Source organism: Terrapene carolina, unplaced genomic scaffold (assembly GCF_002925995.2).
Source record: "Terrapene carolina triunguis isolate 2854851 unplaced genomic scaffold, T_m_triunguis-2.0 Scaffold93, whole genome shotgun sequence".
Lineage (NCBI taxonomy): Eukaryota > Metazoa > Chordata > Testudines > Emydidae > Terrapene > Terrapene triunguis.
Window position 1 is genome coordinate 3,190,869 of NW_020664444.1, and position 19,903 is coordinate 3,210,771.

At 50.8% G+C, this 19,903-nt stretch overlaps 1 protein-coding gene across 2 annotated transcripts in view; it reads right to left on the minus strand.

Annotated features, from left to right (window-relative positions):
* The window catches only part of RAB26 (RAB26, member RAS oncogene family), a 199,989-nt gene that overhangs the window by 34,324 nt on the left and 145,762 nt on the right, over positions 1-19,903 (minus strand). For both annotated transcript variants that reach the window (XM_024212459.2, XM_024212460.2), the window contains exon 4: positions 16,262-16,314. In XM_024212459.2, the coding sequence (XP_024068227.1) occupies positions 16,262-16,314 (53 nt within the window). The remainder of the gene's footprint in view (positions 1-16,261; positions 16,315-19,903) is intronic.

Genomic DNA, 19,903 nt, shown 5'->3' on the forward strand with positions numbered 1-19,903 from the left:
ACTGAGGCTCACGCCTCAGCCGCTCTCATCAGGCCTGACCTACTCAGTGCATCTCACACACTGTTGTCATGCTTCAGACCCAAACGGTGGCATGTAATATCTCTCCGGAGAGCTAATAACTCGCCGATCATTAACATTCCTGCATGACGTCGCCATGGTTAGCCTACGAAGAATTATCCAGATGTGCTGGAAATATGCGACAACTGGCACGTCAGGGGAAGCTGATAAAGGTTTTTCCAGACAAAAGAAAAGGGCCAGCACCTTAAGCCAGGTGTGGCCAAGGACAGTGGCTATTTGTTTGACTGCGGGAAGACTGCTTGCATTGTAAAATCACAAGCAGGGGAGAGGCCTGCATGGCGTACCCTACACCAGCCAACATGGCATCTAAGCCCATCAGGGGACTTTATCAGGCGATACACTGCCAAGGAATACATTTCCATGTTTACTGGGCTACAAAGAAAGGAGGAGAGAAGCCCTAAGTTATCCTTCACCTGAGGAGTCAAAGACACCAAGTGCTTTAAGCTGCGTGCGCTGAGTCCTGGCTAAAGAACACACCAGCCATGCTGGAAGAATGACTGTGGGGAGAAATAACAAGGAGTTCGGTGGCATCTTAAAGACTAACAAATTTATTTGGGTATAAGCTTTTGTGTGTAAAAAAACCTCACTTCTTCAGATGTTTTTTTACCCACAAAAGCTTATGCCCAAATAAATCTGTTAGTCTTTAAGGTGCCACCGGACTCCTCCTGTTTTTGTGGCTACAGACTAACACGACTATCCCCTGATCTGTGGGGAGAAAAACTTCTTTAAACAAAAGGCTCTAGTTTTTTAAGTTGAATTTAGTCTTCCAAGTGGATGCTTATGTCTCTTTGTTTGTAACCATTTCTATCCCGATTCCTTATCCTGGGGATCACCTAAACCTCTGGCTCTTTGGACATGCGTTTCACTTCTACCAGAAAGCAAGGAAGTGCTTTGCTTGGCGTGGAGGTTTCGTCAACCCCAGTTAAGTTACTCAGTGGCTGTGCACTGTAAGCAGCACGTTACACAGGTGCAGCGAGCCTGGTCAGGTTTGCAGGTGCTACAGAAGAGGGGCTGAGCATGGCGGAGAAAGACGTGCTGGGGGGAGAACTGGGGGCTGCTGGTGTCACCCCGGGAGGAGTAACCGGCTGGTGAACGCCAGGGGTTCGTCACTGTACTGTACACAGGCTGTTGGTGTCAGACATCCAGGGTCACAGGGCAGGCGGTGACTCAGCCCCTCCCTGGCCCGGGGGAGCATCACAGCACGACAAAGCTATTGCACGTCTGAGCTGGTCAGGACAGGAGTAGAGAGAGGACATCTGGAGAGTGCAGAGCGACGCTGCTTCCTAATAGGATCCATGCCAGGCATTGCTGCTGGGCCCCCGCAGAGACAACGGGCCCACTATACAGCCAAAGCCTTGTCCATACAGTCAGTCTTGGCTCCCGGACGCTTCCTGCTCCCTTCCGGGTCTGCAGAGCTCTGGGACTCCTGCAGCTACACACGCTCTTGGCCTATCCCTGGACCATGCTTGTGCTCCGAGGGCTGCCCTGCCTGGGGCTCTGCAGCCAGCCAAGAGCCCTGCCAGCCGCCTGTTGTGAGACAGGTTTTGTTCGCAGCAGCTCTGCTCAGAGGCGCAGGATAAGCCGGGTTAGCATCCCTCGGCTTCCAGGGCCAATCCCACGGTGCAATCCTCGCTCCCCTTATCTTGGCTGGGGCAGGAAGGATTTCAAGGGGAAGCTTTCATTAGCTCAGGCTTCTCTCTTTGCCCTGCCGCGAAGTACAAGTGGAACTCGCAGGCTGGTGGCATTGCAGGGACTAGAGGCATGTCACGGTTATTACGGAGACGGCACTACAGACGTGCAGGGCGCCGCAAGCGTGCACTTGCAATCGAGGGGCACTTGCTGGGTAACAACGTGCTGGCCTCACTGGCTTTTCCTACACTGGACTTTTTTACCTCCAGTTAATTGCTTACGAATCCCCAACCTGCAAACACTGGCGTTTAACACTTGCGGCCTGCCGAGGGCAAAGAACAAGTGTTTGGTGAGCGTCCATACTAGCTTTTACAAATGTTTGAGTCATCTCAGTGTCAGCTGGCAATCAACAGACCGGGGGCTTGTCTGCACTAGGCGGTGTTTGCTGGTACAGTCCCACCAGGATAGTTGTAGCAGCAAACCCTGCTAGTGGAGATGCAGTTTAAACTGGAAAGGCTGCTTTTGCCGGTACAGCGTATACCATTCTCTCAAACAAAACTAGCTATAATCCGCAAAAGCAGTTTTTTGCTAGTGAAACAGCATCAACACTAGGGCTTTTGCCAGCACAGCTAAGTTCCTTTGGGGGAGGTGGATTCCTGCACACTGCTAACCGACAGATTTATGCTGGCAAAACTTTTAAGTGTAAACCACACCTAGCTAAAAAATCTAGGGGTGTGCCACAGGGAACAGACGAGTGGTCCCTGTACCACGGAATCCTGTCTCCAGCAGTGGACAAACCCCGATCATGGGGAAGACGTGACCCTTTACTCTGAATTAACGCACATGCGACACTAAGGAGAAAGGTGCCCTCTCAGCTAGAGCTAGCTAACGCCAGGTAAAACCCTAGTGAAGACAAGGCTGTTGGCAGTTTTCACACAAGTTAGCAGGTGGAGTTGATGATGGACAAGCCTGCACAGAGCAGTTACCTGCCATTATCGGTGCTCCAGCTACTCCTCTCAGGTCAGCCCGGCTCGAGTGAGAGCAGCCACACCGCGAGATAACCCTGGAGCTGCTGCGGCCACACTGAGGTGCTGCGAGCTTTGGGGGTACAGCCCCTGTTCCTTTGAACCGCTCTATGAATTCTTTCCAAGTGAACTGTGGGAGAGCTTGTCTGTCCTTTCTGGGCACATGGGGGGAATTGTGGGAAGGCGTTGGAGGACTAGCAGCGCTCCAGTGGACCTAGCCTGTGTCCACACTACACAGTGGGTGTGTTAGCAGACGACGAGTTGTGCTAACTGGAGCTTTGGCCTGTACCCCAATGAGCCAGGAACTCGAGATAGGAGCACCACCACGCTCGAGGGAAAGGCTGGTCTGTGTGGAGAAACAACGCTTGAGTTAACTCCGCAGCCTTGTGTCGGGAACAAATTCCTGCCGCTGAGCCTGGGAGTAGTTACCTCAGTCTCCAGGCAGGCTCATGAACCCGGAGGAGCTACAGAAGAACCGCCTGATTGACTGACCGGCTTCGGGGAGCCAGCAGTCATTATGTTAAGCCCAGCAGCAGCAGATCGCTGGCGGCTCAGTGCTTACGCCCACAGCAGCGATCGCTCCCGTGCCCACTTGTTCCTTGCCCTGCTCCAGTCTTGCTCCCGTGCTCAGTTCCTGACTCTGGCTCTGATCCTCGCCACTGCTCGAATCACGAGGCCAGACTGCCCACGCCCCGGTCGCGGGCCCCTGACACTTTAACTCACCTTGCGAACTCGCATGCCTTGTCTTCACTGTGATTTTACCGTGAGGTGTCTCCCATGAGGTAAGAACATGCCATCCCCCCAACCACTGACGACAAGGCCCCAGGGGAAAGGAGAAGGATCCCCTCCTGACCCCAGCTGGCTATCACCTCCCCCTCGAAGCATGAGGACTGATTTTCAGGGCAATGGGAACTACGCCCAGACGTGGAAGGCAGGAAGCATCCCTCCTCTCATAGGGGCTCTCAGCGGCCTCCCTCTCCCCCAGGGAGCTTGCTTTTATTCGGCTCACCCCTCCCGCTCTCCTGCCATCCGGAGGATCAAGTTGGCAGCAGCTCTCCCTTCTGCCTCTGAGGGACAGGTCACAGAGCCACCAAGGGCTTTAAATTTCCATCACGCTCAGGGATTTTACAATCATGAACAGGCCTGAATTTCTCTGGACTTCAAACCCACGTGGGTGAAATATACCAGTGCAAGTCACCAAAAACACCACAGTGGGGCCATTAAGAGATTGCAACAGGCTTCGTTAGCGGTAGCTTTTGTTCGCCATTTCAAATCTTGCCAATCAGGATGATTTGGAGGCAGTGGACAATAAATGAGACATATGTTCCGGAGTTCACAGCCTCACCCATAAAGCTGGCTGCGGTAAATTACCATGTACATGTTTCCCAGCCCGTGTTGTAATTACACAGAGCATAAATTAGCTGCTCAAGTTAACCTGTCACCCCCTTTCACTCACTGCCGAGAGAAAATGTGAACTGTCAGTCCTCTAACATCTTCATAAATATAAACACTTGGAACGAGACACAGTCAAGATTAACTGTATATATGTAAATGACCGGAGCTCCTGTTATAGTAACACCTTGTTTTCTAGTATATTTTTGGTTAATAATTGAAAATACATTTAAAGCCCCAAATCAGTATTTCCCCAGCATCAGGAGGCACAAAATATTAGCCATGGGGAGTTGGGTAGACCTCTCAATTGTTCTGTAGAGTCTCAGCTTTCATTAAATAAAATAAGTCTAGTTAGTTTGGTTGCAAAGAAAAACTTTAAAAATGTGACCTCTGTGAAAATGATACTGGGATGTCTGAGTTTGCAGAGAGCCTGAAACAATAGCTGTGAGGTATGCACTGCCCATTTCTTCTCAATGGGCGCTATCTCCAATGCTTTAGAGTGTCAACAGTTAACTATTTGCTCAAAGCAGGTAATGGAGGAGAGGAAGTGTTCTATCATAATGGCAGGAGTCAGCAGATGGTCATGGTGCTGTTATAAACAATACAGGGCAGGAGTGAAGGGGGACACAATTGGTGTCATTTTCCTGCAGGGAGATACAGTTTTCAAAGATTTGCCCTAAATGATGGGATTTAAATGATTTAACAGCATCCCTTTAACCCAGAATAAAGAAAACACAAATGCCTTTGGATGCAAGCGCCCTGCCTGCTAGGGAAGAATCTGTTGTTCCCTTGCTGCATGTCTGTCACTAATATTAATGAGTGTGACGCTGGCGCATCAAGGGCGGGTCGCGAGGATTAGTTAGTGCTTCACAGCCCTCCAAAGACGCACAGCACTAGACAAACGCTGAGTGGTGGTTCGGTTATTGTTACAGCACAACCCAACGCCACAGAACGAGAGCGAGGCCTGCTCAGAACCGTCACGCTCCAAATTTAAGCGCCCCCAGATAATGCTTCTGTTCGGGCCGGGTTGCAATTTCTCCATGCTAATTAAATGCCAATTAATGGCTTTAAATAGTGGTGTTCAGAGGTGGCAGGTTTGTAACAGAATAAAAGATGTATCTAAACTGGACCATGTATTTGTGCTGATCAGCAGGTGTGCAACAGCCACTGGGTGTGCAACAGCCACCACTTAATGCAACCAAATCCTCCCTCCCTGCACAAATGAGTTTTTGCACACACATGGCTTGTTTGGTGGAGCCACGAGGACGGATGTGGGGGGCTCAGCACAGAATCCTCCGCTCTAGGTCAATTCCCCAGCAGGATACCCCCCACCACACACACACACACACACACACACACACACACACACACACACACAGCAACTCCTCCCCGCTCCCCCCCTGCAGAGCAAAGCTTCACAGCACATAGATATACAGACTCACCCTACCTGGGCCTTCTCTGGCCTGCCTCCCTGCACAGCACAACCACACAGTTCTGGTGCCTTCCAGGTCAAAGCAAACCTCTCTCTGAGAGAAGGATCTGGGCTATAGATATGGCAACAACTTTGAAACAAAAGCACACGCTCCAGGAGACCGGCAGGGACCCCACACCGCCCACTAAAACATGCCCCAGGCATAAGAGAAGTTCAGTCTTTCAAATTCCTCCCCCAAACACTAATATGTAATTATCTATTAGGAGCCTGATCCTGCAAACACCGACACACATTGAGCAGTCTCCCAGCATTGCCAGCTCTCACTAGTATACTGAAAAGGTCTCACACCGTTTGGTATTTTTCTTAATGCTCCAGCTCCCGGAGTCCTGTGATTATGTGAGGATCTCAACTTTCATTAAAAAAAAGAAAAGAAAGTTTCTAGCTCTTGTAGTTGCAAAGAAAAGCTTGCACCCCAAAGGCTAAAAAACCAGAAGGAAAATAAGAACCCATCAGTTTATTATTACTTTGTTTAATCTCATGAATTTTAAGACAACCTCATGATTTTCTAAGGCCTGACTCATGATATTTGAATGCTTGGGACAGGCAATACTGCATATGTCAACATTCCTTCTCTGAGAATGACAATGGATCTGCCCTTCTACTGTGCTGTGAATTAAAATGAATCACAAAAGAGCACATTACAGAGTGCCCAGACGTACTAACAAGTAATGACCCTCTGCAGAAAATGCTGCAAAGCTTCTTCAAAAAAGCCTTTCTGCTACGAGAATGGCTCACGTCACGGACCCCCACCTTTTCCCCTGCAGCCCCAAACCTCAACACTGACACCTCCAAACCCCAATGCCCCCACCAGCAAATAATCATAATAATCATAATAATAAAAAACACCCAAAGAAGAAATTAGCAAAATCTAAAAAACTCAACCAAAACTCCTTCCCCAAGCAGAGATTTGGCCCCCAACGTGGGAAGTGCCAGAGACTCCATGTCGTCCACTGGGGACTTTGCTATTTCTATTGATTTTATGATGATGGGCCGCCAGATAAACCCCTAAGATACACCAAGAACTAGAAATGCAGGCACAGGCCTGATCCTGCCAACACTTTTCACACAAGTAAGCTTATGCAGCCGAGTAAGCCCTGCTCCACCCTCCCATCGGGGAACGGCTGCATTTCCACTCCCAGGTGGAAGAAACTCCCTGGAATGTAATGGGTCTCTCATTTGGGAAAGTCCCCTACTCACATGTTCTAGTTGCTGCTCACTGATAACCTGTGATTAAAGGACAGAGGGTGAAAGGCCACATGGCCAGCTGTACTCTAGGTGCTGAGAAACGTAAACGGTCAGCGAAGAGAGCGTTATAACCAGCAGTTCTGAAACTGCCGCTCTGAGAAATACCTGAAACAGCAGCCAGTCGGCAGGGAGGTCAGAGCCTGTAAGAAAGGAAGAAAAGCCTCTGGCAAACCATTCTCCTTGTGCCTAATTACATAATCTTCCCAGGTGGTCTTGCTAGAGGTGCTTTCTAATCCTCATCCTCTTTTCTTCCCTTTTAGCAGCAACGGAAAAGGGTTTCTTGCTCTGATTTATAGCAAGGAATTCAGAGAGCTGATGTATACACATATCGAACTTCAGCCCAGCATGTGATAAATCTTAAGACTCCTGTATAGCTGCCTGTAATCAGGATTAGCAAACCTGCGAAAGCTGCAGAGCCTTCTCTTGTCCCTTGAGAGGCAAGAATAAAGCAGCTGACCTCGTGGAGCAGGCCAAGGGTCCCTCTAGTCTCCTGTTGTACAGAATCAGATCATTTGATCCCTCTGAGGTGTTAACAGCCTCCTGCAGAACTGGAGCAGAATACCGGCCTGGCATGTATGGTACCCTGCCACATCAAATCTCCAATTAGTCTAGATCCCTGTCTCTAACAGTGGAAAATGCTGGATTCTTCAGAGGATGGTAAAGAAAAAAATCCCTATAATCCAATATCGTGCTGAACCGTGCCTTGCTACAGTACATCAGAAAGGGATGTTTTCCCTGATCCCAGCACGTGGCTATGCAGGCTGAGGAACACAAAGTAAATAAGACTGAAGATGAAAGAGAGACACCCCAAGTATTTTTGTTAATTTTTCTCAACTGTGACACTACGTCCCATATTCTTCAGAGAGATATGGTTACAATAGGATTATGGCATAACTAAGATGTGTTTTTTGCAAGATGGGTCACGTGAGATCTCATTGGAAAGGTTATGATTTACTGAATATGATTAACCTATTTGTATGCATGTATCATTTTTGTATCTGAAGTTAGGAATATTGTCTATGCATCTAGTACAAATGTGTTTACACCTGGAGAACGCCCACTAGACAGAATGCAATCAGTCTGGATGGCTGGTTGGGAAGGGCCAGTGGGGAAAACAATAGGTCTTTGAAGATGCTAATCTCAGGGAAGTCTTCCTGGGGATGCTACAAACAGCCTCTGAATTATGTCTGCAGGGTCATCTGACCAAGTCATCTGGTACTGGACTCCATGATAATAGGTTCCCACCCTATGCAAAATCTATTTAAGGCAGGGGAGTGACATCATCGTGACTGGTTCTTCATTGACTCCCCACCCAAGAAAGAGGACTGCTGGAAACCTGAGAACTAAAAGACTGGACTAGGGGAGAAGGGCTAAGCCCAGGCCTGTGAAAGGAATATCTGGAATTTTAAGCTGCAAGCAAGTGAAGCCTGCCTTCAAGACTCCTTGCAATCCACCTAAAACAACATTTAGGGTGAGAATTTGCTACTTATAACCAGTTTCTTTAATATATTAAGCTTAGTTTGCGTGTTTGTTTTATTTGCTGGGTAATCTGCTTTGATCTGTTTGCGATCCCTTATAATCACTTAGAATCTATCCTTTTGTACTTAATAAACTTGCTTTTGTTTTGTCTAAACCCAGTGTGTGGAAATCATCACTTGGGGCAGAAAGCTGTCTCTCTCTCTCCACATTGAGGGAGGGGGTGAATTTCAGGACCTTACGCTGTACAGTTCCCTGTACAGCGCAAGATGGTACAATTTTGGTTTACCCACTGAGGGGGGGGTGTGCACTTGAGTACTGGGCAATCCCTTAGCTGAGCCTCCCCATACAGAGCTGATCTCAGCATCTGTGTGTGTAGCTGCAGCCGGCTGTGTCCCTACCTGTGTGTGTGCTGGTAAAGTGCAGTCTGAAGCCTGGGGAAGGGCTTGGCTGGCTTTCCTCAGCAACACAGTGTAAAGGGAACCCAGGTTGGTGGGTCGGGCAGGCTCACTGGTACCCCAGTTCCAAGTGGCACCCCGGGGGGGAGGGGAACTTGTCACATAACCACCAAACTGAATAAAAAACAAACAACAAACGTTTTTAAAGAACAGGGGCAAAATTAGCCAAGGGCTAGAATTCAGGATCTATGCCAAAAAACCCCCACAGCTGAGCTTTCTGGAATAAGACGTGAACCGCTCTTTTAAAACAAAGCATGGAGCGAACCTTTGGATTGAACCATTCCCCTGCAGCGTTGGGGACGCATACTGGAGCAGCATTGTGCTAGCACAGGAGGAACCAGTCAGTAAATCTGGGGATAAATGGGGAACCGGCCTGAGTTAGCTGGGGAAAATGGGAAGCCCTCTCTAGGGAGAGGTTTAAACTTTTGGCCATTTTAACAAGCAACGGTGGTTCTAGGAATGGGGGGGGGGGGTCGAGGGTGGGGAAGCACTTTTTCTTTGGCATGACTTTCATCTTGACGGCGTTCTTTAAAAAGAAAAACGGAAAAAGAAACCTATCTTTAACTGCTTCACTGCCAGATGATGCAATGATCCCAGCTACGTGTTTTGGGAGCAGACATCGGCATTCAAGAGGAAGGAACTCACTGGGACACTCAAAAGGTACGAATGGCAAAGACCTGCCTTTCCCAGCGTTGTTGGCCCAGGATGTGGGCACCATCCATTTATATTCACTACCCAAAACCATGAGCATGGCACAGTCAGCCCAGGGTGGAAGAATGACAGGGAAGTGCGGCTGTGACATTTAAAGTTACTCAGGTAGGAAAGGCAAGGACAGCCAACCAACCAGCAAAAGAGCCTCTCGGAGATGCTATTAAGTCATTTCATTTTCATTCTGGAGTGGACAAATATTTAAGCCAGCAGATGACTATTTTATATGTTTATGTTAATAGGGAGAGAGCTGTAATTATCAACCCCCTTGACAAACATCGAACGTTACTAATAAACAGCACAGCCACATGGTGCCAAAATATATTCATAATGAAATGCCAGCACATCATCAGCTGCACCGCCGGGGCCTCAGGGCCCTGTAGGACCGAGGGAGGCGGGGAAAGGCAGTGTGCATTTCAGAGGAGCTCTCCTATAGTGGGTGAGATTGTGCCCAACCCAGCACCCATTCAGGGTCTAGCTGCTAGCCCTATCCCCTGTCCAGCCCCACCTTCTGCTCAAGTCTGGGGTTGCGAGCGCCAGCCCCTAAGAGGGCAGAGAAGGAATGAGACTGTGGCCCTGTTGTCTCTCCTTGCTAGTCAGCAGAGCTGATCCCATTTGGGCGTGTGTCTGTGAGAGTAACACTCAAAAAATGTGCATCCTGGCTTCAGAGGATAACAGCCTACTACCGCTCCCTGCTAATGGAGTTATTTCCTAAGCTCAAATGGCAGAGGTTGTGCTTTGGTGCTGAAGGTCCGGGGTTCACACCCTGCAGAGGGACCATGATGGGGAATGGGGATGATCCAGGTGCTCAGTGTACTGTTCCACCAGCGCTGCAGGGAGACCGCACGTCCTGGCTCTGAGAGCCTGTCACAGCACAGCCCTGTCCTTTGTCTTTTAAACCAACTGGGTCAATTCCACCCCCGGACAAATGCCACTGGGTTCAACCACGTTCCCCCAGGGATGGATTTGGCTGCCATGCATTGTTTTTCCTCATGGTACCACGCTGAGCGGGAGTCTCCAGGGATGAGAAACCTGAAACCTGCGTGCATTAGTCACAGGAATGACTGATCCACAGCACCCCCATCAGCCCGGGCTCCAGGGGCCACTCAGTGCAAGGAGCAGAGGGCTGGTGCGGCATCAGTTCTGAATATGGGGCTGAGCCAGGCTATTCTCCGCCTGCAGCAGGAGCCCCTAGACGCGAGTGCTGAACAGACCAGGAACCTGGGTTTTTAAAATCCACCTTCATTAGCTGTTTGAATAATTGCTGTTAACAAGGTGCAGGCGGTGGGAGACCGAGCATGGTGCAGGGACACAGATCAGTTTCAGAGGGAGCCACTTCCAGGGGAGCAGGTGTCTGCACAACAGATTTTCCATGGTCTTTAATGCCCTGAGGAGCTGCCCGCGGAGAATCCCGGCAAAGCCAGGAGCCGGAGACGCACACCGGCCCTCTCTCGGCTGTTTGACTCTGACAGGGTGCAGGCAAAGCCGAACAACGACGACGTCTGAGGAGAACGCAGCTCCTCGCAGTCCCACATCCGCTGCTGGGAAGATCCGCAAGACAGCAAGCCCAGCTGAGCGCTCCTGCCTCTCTGGCTGGCCTGGCACAGGAGGGTGAGCTGGGCGTGTGCCAACGGGGCTGGCTTGGAACCACCCCGGGGCTGTGGACGGAGTGAACTGAACCAGGGAGCTCAGCTTTGAATTCTCTGCCCAGAGCAGCTCCTGCACCCCGGGGGGAACGGGGTGGAGGCAGGACGACCTGCTGGTCCGACTGCTGCACCTGGAGACCTCATGCAGCCCTTGCATTGCGTGTGGTGGGCGGAACGGCCCCGGCTCCCCTTTGAAGTGGGCTGAAGCGACACCATGTGCTCTGTGCGCCGCTCAGGGCTCCAGATGGCAAGTGCAGAGGAAACCTCTTCATCTCTGGAGTTGAAAGGCCTCGCGGAAAGCTTTCAAGTGGGGTCTGGTTAGAGCCTGCTCTGCCGGCAGCCTGTTCTCAGACTTTTCCCTTCTTCTTTCATCTCATCACCCCCTGCTCCTGTTGGAGACATCAGCAGGGCAGCGGAGCTCTGGGAAAGGGGCGGGACTGACATCCCTGGAGCCGGGAGCCTTTTGCTGACCCAGCAGGTACAGCCAGGGCAGCAGCAGGGAGCAATTTTCCCCTCCCTGTCGCCAGCCCAGACCTGATCTGCAAGGCCCCCTTTACTAAAGAGACAGGAGCTCAGTCTCCAGGGCCTGTTCGGTTCCTGGCTTCTCTGCCAAGATGGCTCATAATGGGGACGGGGAGAGGGTAAGGGGGGACCAATTAGTGCCAGCTGAAATGGTGCTGCTGTGGGCTTCTGCCTGCTAACAGCAGGACTGAGCCCCCACCAGTTCGTTTCACATGTGCCACCTACCGCGCAGGCATCCGGAGATACTTTTGGCAGGGTGAGACGATCTGAAGAGACCTCAAATCCAACGTGACAGGGCTGGTGTCATGCCAGGGCCGACAGATTTACCCCACGTGTGAGCTCAGCTGGAAAAAGGGAGCGTAAGAAGTGTATAAAAAGGCCACAATCACCTACGACGACGACACACGTTGATGGGAAAAGGCACAAAAAGCGAGAAAGGAAAACTGAATTCGTCCAAACAAAGAGGCCAAAAATGAATCAATCAGAATCAGTGTGTCAGAAATTAGGCCTAACTGGGGGACACAATCCCGAGGGGGCAGTCTATTCCACACACACAGACTCCCTTCGTGGCTCCTTATAGAAAGAGACTGTGGGGGAAAAAAGCTTCCCTTGGGGTTTTGCTGCAGTTGGCCCCTCACTGTGTGTGTAGCCAGCTGCTCCTACGGGCCTGATCCACACCACCCCCGTCAGGCTGCGAATCCGGCCTTTGATCAACGTCCCAATGAGGATTATCCGCAGGAAGAAAACCAGGAGGCAGGAGCCTGCCTGGCCCACGTCTCTGATCTGACACCAGAAGAAGAAATCCCAGGGAAACATTTGGGGCGGGGGGGGGGGGGGGGAGAGGGGGCTCAGCTGGTGGAGGGTGGCTGGGAGAACATGGCAAGGGCTGACTCGTGCCCTCAGGTCTCATTTTGAGGCCAACTCCAAAGGGGGCTGAAAGCAGAGGGAGAGGAGATGAAAGGCTGGGAAATGGATGCCACGTTCTGAGAAGGTACTTGAGGTAAGGGGCTGCATTTCAATGGGGTCCATGTTACCCTGTGCTATGCCAGAGGGCAGCCGGATGCCAGGCTCCTTCTCTGGGCACGGCTGCTTTCGGAGCATGCGACAGGCTCAGTCAAGCATGGGCACCAGCGGGTTGCTTGTAGCTTGGGAATGAGGCTGTTTGTGCCAAAGGAAAATGTCCTGAGAGTGGCCAGCCCCATGCTATCCAGAGGGCGAGATTCCCCAGGGGCGAGTCCTGCAGCCTGGTCTGAACTGTGCAGTATAGAAACAATCATGCAGGCTGGAGGTGCCTCATGCTAAGACATACGTTTGGGACCGGGACCGGACGCAGCATGGACGAGCACTGGCCGGAGAGTGAAGGGAGTCAAACAGCAAACACGCCGAACCCTGGAGGGCTCGGTCCAATTCACAAACTACTAAATCAACCCACCACCACCGACCACAAGTGCTTCGCCCTCTGCCTGACGGGTGGAAAACACTTTACGGACAGATCCCATTGGCAACAGCTGGAGCTGCAGCTGCTCGGCACGTGTGAAAATCAGGGGCTGGGTGTCGGAGTTCGGCCCACAGCCCAGGGTTCGAGGACACGGTGGGGAAGCCTGGCCTGTGGGACATGCTCACGGCCGCGCAGGGCGTCAGTGGCAGAGCCCAGATCTCCAGATCCCCGAGCAGCAAAGGGAGGTTCCAGCGCGAGCAGTGACCCCGTCAGCGAGTGAGTTCCATTTCCCCAGAGAGGAACCCCAGGGCTCGTTCCGATCGAGTCGCTGTCTCTCAGGTGCGTCTCTCCGCAGCCTCTCATCGGCTCCCCCGGCTTGGAGCCAGCGCAAGGTCTGCGTGGGAGAGAGGACGCTTGCTTCCAAAGCAAATTACCCACCCAGCTCCGCAGTAATTACAGACACAAAGCTCCTCTATTTAGCTTTGCATTTACTTCTATGCTAAACTGCTGCCCGCGCCCCGTGGCACCTTCCCGGATCGCCTGACAGCAGCTCTCTGGGGGCCTCTCACTCCCTCTTCCTGAAACCCTCCTCCCTGCATCCTGGGGCTTTGCAGGTACGGCTGTGTGACCGAACCGCTCCCCTCTAGGGGCCTGCAAAGAGCTCGGCCACAGGGACTAGGCCCGGGACGGGAGAAATGGCCCCCTCCCATCTCAACCCACACGGAGACCAGGCTGCCTGCACACTCAGGCCACGTCCACCCCCTGTGGGCCCAGTTTCAGCCAGCGCTGGGACCCCACACCACAGTGGCCCCCACAAAGCTAAGGTGTTCTGTGGGGCTCGGGCTTCAGCCCCAGGCAGCAGGGTTCAGCCTGCAGCTTCCTGCCCTGTGCCCCAGCGCGTCTAACGCCGGCCCTGGTTTCAGCGGATGCTCACTGGGCACAGAACCATGGGTCATGGCCGAGCTGTGCTGGTGTGGGGCGCGGGGTAGAGCAGTAGAGGCACACAGAGCCCCCCGAATATCCCGGGGCAGGGTCCCCACTCACCAGCCTCCCTTCGAGCGGAAGCACTTCTGAGCCTGGCACAACTGCTCGGGGGACAGGGCTGGGCCCCAGGTTTGGCAACGGGTCCATCTACGCAGTTCCCTTTGCCCGACCGAGCCCTAGATGGTCCCTATAAACAACAGACCGTGCTCTACGGTCAGCAGTTCTAGATTCAGCAGTCAGTGGGATGGTGGGTGATGCTTTATGGTTTTTTTAAACAGTTCTCACATAGGAGGCCAAAAACTAAGTGGACTTGAAAATGCTCTAATCGGAAAGATCCAACATGAACACAAAACACAGGCTACAACAGTGTAACAAAGAGCAACTCATCTACATTACAGCAAGGGGTGAAGTGTGTTTGTGAATCTCTTCCACGCCTCTCCTCCCCCACCCTGGTGTGTGAGCAGAACACAGGTATGTGAAATACTTGTAGTGAAACATGAATCCACCCAACATTTGAGTTTTTCTTGTATTACAAGAAATTTGTATTACAAATGCAAAACAGGTCCTATTTTCACAAACACAGCATTTCGCACACTGCCCTGACATTTTCTTGTACCGTTTAGTGAAAGGTAATGGAACGTGCATTTGAAAATGAAAGCTTTCCACCGCTGATATAAAATAATTCACTTCCCAATGCCAGCTCAGAAAGCTGCTGCCCCGGGTTTAGTTCCTTTTGTAATTAAGATACCACGTGTTACATTTTCAAACCACCACCTTCGAGCTTTCTCCCAGCCTTGCCTGCGCTCTCCCTCCACATCTGCCAAGCCACCCCACTGTCCTCCTGCAGATCCCTCCTTCAAATCTCTTCTGCTGTGATGGCAACAAAAGAACTTGACGATTGTCAGGCCACTGGTGGGCTGAGACCGCAGCCTGTTGTGCTGACCAATCTGGCCTCATTGTTTCTGTGCGCTCCCTTGTTGGTCGGTTTGCCTCCATCTGGTATCTTGTGTCTTACACTTAGATTGGAAGTTCTTTGTGCAGGGACTGTCGTTCTGTTGTGTGTTAGTACAATGGGGTCCTCACCCGGTCCGTGACTAGAGCTCCTAGGTGCGATGATAATATCAGTAAAAATAACAGCGGGAGGGATCGACAGTAGGGCAGTAATGAGCAGGATTGGGGATGTGGATCATCAGACCCAGTACTGTATCGGCATGCAAGTTACTTGCATCGATCGCAAGGGCCAGTTCTCCGGAGAAGAGGCGTGCAGTGTTCTTAGGGAGATAGCTATATATACACCCCTTCTCATCCGACTCCTGTATCTGAATGGAAGACATTCTCCCCTGCTGCTCCCATTACCCAGCAGCAAGTGTCAATACTCGAGCGAGTCTTTTGGTGTCAACAGAATCGGTCTCCTGGTAACCAGACTGTGATTATTTCTTTTTCAAGCTCCACAGCGTTACACAGAAATCTCTGTGTCTCGCAAGGTCCTAATTGTTCACAGTAATTTATTCTGTAAGTGCACTTGCCTCTGGAATGCAATCTGGGAACAAGAGTGCAGAGAGCAGAACAAGCCCTTGCTCAGAACTCAAGACCGAGTCAGTCACTCCCAGATAGCAGGAAGGCATCAAAAGGCTTGGCAGTACAGAGGAGCCTGCAAAACTCGAGCTTTTGCTCAAGTGTCTTCTAATTCTTGAAGTCTCTTGGGTCTGCAAAAACCGGCTACAGATCTTGCCAAAACTGGGTCTTGTGAGACCTCCACAACTTCCTACTTCATGTCTGGCCAGAATTAGCATGATCGCTGCCTGGGCCCGGGTATTCCAGACTTCGCCCTGCCATGCCAGACTGGAGCCCTGAAAGCCTGAAGCAGCAGCCAAAATAACAACGGCGGAAAAGAATTAATCAGGCTTCAGAAAGGTTCGCACTGAAGAGCTTAGTGTGAGCTGCAGGGAGGTGAGAGTTGTCCTGGTTTACGGGACCTGGTTCACCAACCCTGCTCTGAAGATGAGGCAGAACAGACCAGCCAATAGGATCTTATAAACACTGCAAAACAATTCTAGGATGCCATCAACACCAACCAACCAACCTGCATACAACAACGCAAGGAACACAAAGTATTTGCCTTAAACTCTCAGCACGTTCCCCCTGGGACCTGACCGTGTCCAACTTACTTGGATGTTGTCAAATGATGCTCTGTTTGTAACATCGTACAGCAGTAACAAAGCTGTGGAGAGAGGAAAAGACACAGTTAATGCAGGTAGTTGCTCGCTGAATGGTCAAAGGGGTTTTGTTTGTTTGTTTTGCTTTTTACAGCAAGATGTTTTCAGGGCGATGAAACTGAATGCTGAGAAATTCAAAGTTATGCACACTAGAAAACATAAGCCCAACTGTACATGCAAAATAATGGGTCTATAGTTAGCTGTTATCACTCAAGAAAGATCTTGGAGTCATCGTGGATAGCTCTCTGAAAACATCTGTTCAGCAGCAGTCAAGAGTGAACAGAGTGTTGGGAACCATTAAGAAAGGGATAGATAAGAAGACAAAATATCATAATGCCACTATTTAAATCCACAGCATGCCCACACATTTAATACTGCGGGCAGTTCTGGTCACTCCAGCTAAAAATATATATATTAGACTTGGAAAAAGTAAAGAGAACTGCAACAAAATTGATTAAGGGGACGGAACAGCTTCCATATAAGGAGAGATTAAAAAGACTGGGACTGATCAGCTTCGAAAACAAACAGCTAAGGGGGGATATGAAAGAGGTCTGTAAAATCATGATTGGTGTGGAGAAAACAAATAAGGAAGTGTTATTTACCCCTTCACATAACACAAGAACTAGGGGTCACCCAATGAAATAAACAGGCAGCAGGTTTAAAAGAAACAAAAGGAAGTACTTCCTCACACCACACACAGTCAATCTGGAACTCATTGCCAGGGGATGTTGTAAAGGCCAAAAGTATAACTGGGTTCAAAAAAGAATTAGATAAGTTCATGGAGGATGGGTCCCTCAATGGCTGTTAGCCAAGATGGTCAGGGCGGCGACCCCATGCTCTGGGTATCCCTAGACCTCTGACTGCCACAAACTGGGACTGGACAACAGGGGATGGATCACTCGATAATTGCCCTGCTCTGTTCATTCCCTCTGAAGCATCTGGCACTGGCCACTGTCAGAAGACAGGATACTGGGCTAGATGGACCATTGGTCTCACCCAATATGGCCGTTCTTACATTCTTAGGTTCATGCAAAAAAGCAAAAGCTTTGTACTTGTATTATGTGTTTTACTGAAATCATTGGTATCTCTCACAGTGGGTTAGGAAATCATGAAGGCACCCTCCATAGAACAGTCTTCTTTTTGTAAATTTAAATCCATAGTAGGAACCTTCTCAGCTATGCAAAACTTGCATGGGAATTGCACCGGTCTCCAGAGAGCCTGAGAGCCCCAGAGGACAAGCAGCATTCTGAACTCTCCCTGCCACAGCACTGAAGACGCAGCCTGTCCTTTTAAGGAGACATTAACACCCCAGGCGCAGGATGCAAGCTCCCCCCTTGCTGGTGGGGGCGGCAGCTGGGGACCGGGAAAGCAACTGGCAATTTTAGATAATTGTCATTGACAATAAAGTAGCACCCGAGGCCCCATTGTGCGGGGCACAGGAATGTGCCTACGGTCCAGGAAATTCAGAGTCCAGAAAGAAATGACCGAAATCTTGGCAAGGACGATGAACAGAGATGACCCAGCTGCATAGCACCTTCACAGACTGGTCTACAGCACCTCGGGCTTGATTCTCACGTGTACTCCTTCCTGACTGCCCGACGGGGGCCAAGGGGCCTTCGGATTAATGAGAATCAGGCCCTCTCTATAGGTATTATTCAGTTTTAATTGACACAGGGCAAGAACGGGAACTTCCCATGCATCTCATTCAGGAGCCGAGCGTCCTGAGCATTATTGCAGTGGTTTACGCAAGTGCCTCTCTCGCCTAGTCTGTAACCTCTTCCCGGGATGCTCCTCTGTTGCTCAGGGAAAATCTTACAGGAACAGCTCATGCTGGGGGCAGAAGGGCCATCTCCCTCTTTCATTTATCACATGAACCAACTGGAAGAATGCACAACACAAGGGAAAAAAATAGCAGAGGCCAAACTACTACAACCCGGGGGAGACCCCAATGGACAAGCCTGCTCCAGCGCAACATGCCTGCCAGAACAACAGGCGTGTGCTATACATCCGGGGGCTTGGTACTTCAGTGTGCCAAAGACGACAGAGGACTAGATGACAGGGGAGAATGAGAATGTGACAGTGAGTCCTTAATTGCTAAACACTGGTTTGAATCCTGGCCAGGTCGGTGGCGAATAACCAAAACCCATCCCTAACTAATGGCTGTTCAGTGGCTTAAGTTTGCACATCACAGTTGGCAACAACTGGTCCCTTGAAGGGGAACTCAGCAAGAGGTCCCATGGACCTACAGGCCTTGGAGATGGAGATTATCCTCTCAGATGGGGCCCCCTCCAGGGTCACGTGGGGGTACAAGGGCAGTGCAGTGTGGGAGAGTATTACACAGCTGCTGCATCTGCAGGCAGAGAATTCAGCTGCCAGGGGTCTCAATTCAGCAACCTTCACAAGCTTTAGGGGCCGGCTCCAACTCCCATTTCAGGCAGGAGAGCTTTGGCTGGCGCAGGATTGAGGCCTTTCAGGTAAATCCATGCCCCTCCCTGCGGAGTGCGTGCCGAGTGCCTGGCTTAGTCACATGTTCTGTCTTTAAAGGAATACGGAATTAAAACGCAACCTCCAGAGTTCCACTTGCTTTTGCATTTTAACTTCAGCCTCGCTGCTAAAAAAAATACATCAGAGGCCAGCCTGGGGCGGGGGGACCCGCCCTGACGCTCCCCCGTCCCTGTTCTCTATTGCGGTGTGCTACTCCATTCCCTCTCAGAGAGAAACAAGAAAACTCTCTCAAGCCCCCTGAAAACTCAAACCCTGCCTCTCCACCACGCCCCTCACGCCCCCAATTCCCCAGCCCTCCCTGGGACCCAAACAAGGGGATGTACGAGAAGGCTAGTTTTAGGGCTAGTCGTCAGCCAGTCGGCCCCTTGCTGCCCCTGCTCGACCACATCTACGGATGCTGCAGATGGTGCACTTAGAATCGACACTCTGGGGCCAGAGTCGGGATGAAGATCCCAACTTCACCAAAGTCCAGGACTGCTTGGATGCAGGGTTTGGTTCAGATACATCTCTACTGTACACTTTAATGCTCTGACTACAGGGCCGGGAACCAGCTGGGAAGCATCCTCTCTAACATACACCGTACCCAAGTACAACATGCCCGACATACAAAGGACACCATATCTTTCCCAAGAAATCAATTCTCTGAAAGGAAGGTGAGCTGCCGTTCCTTTCTCCAGCATTGTTCATGGGCACATCTAATATTGGCTTGAGACTGTTCAGGGAGCCAAAGCTTTACAGAATAGAATTACGTCCCAGTTCCTCTAAAGGTCTATGCTCTATTTCTGTGACTGAGCACACAATAGCTACAGTAGATTGGAATAAATGAATAAAAACCTAGATAAGTCACTAACTCGTGATTCCGAATTTCACACCAAGTAACAGCAAATGTTCTCCTAACACACTGGCTATCATCAGAGCAAAGCGGCTATAACATTATCCCTTACCTGGCTGCACTCGGAATCTTTCACAGTGAAATAGTGACACCCAGGGCCGGCGCTTCCATTTAGGCGACCTAGGCAGTCGCCTAGGGCGCCAGGATTTGGGGGGGGGGGGCAGCAATTCGGCGGCGGGGGGTCCTTCCGCGCTCCG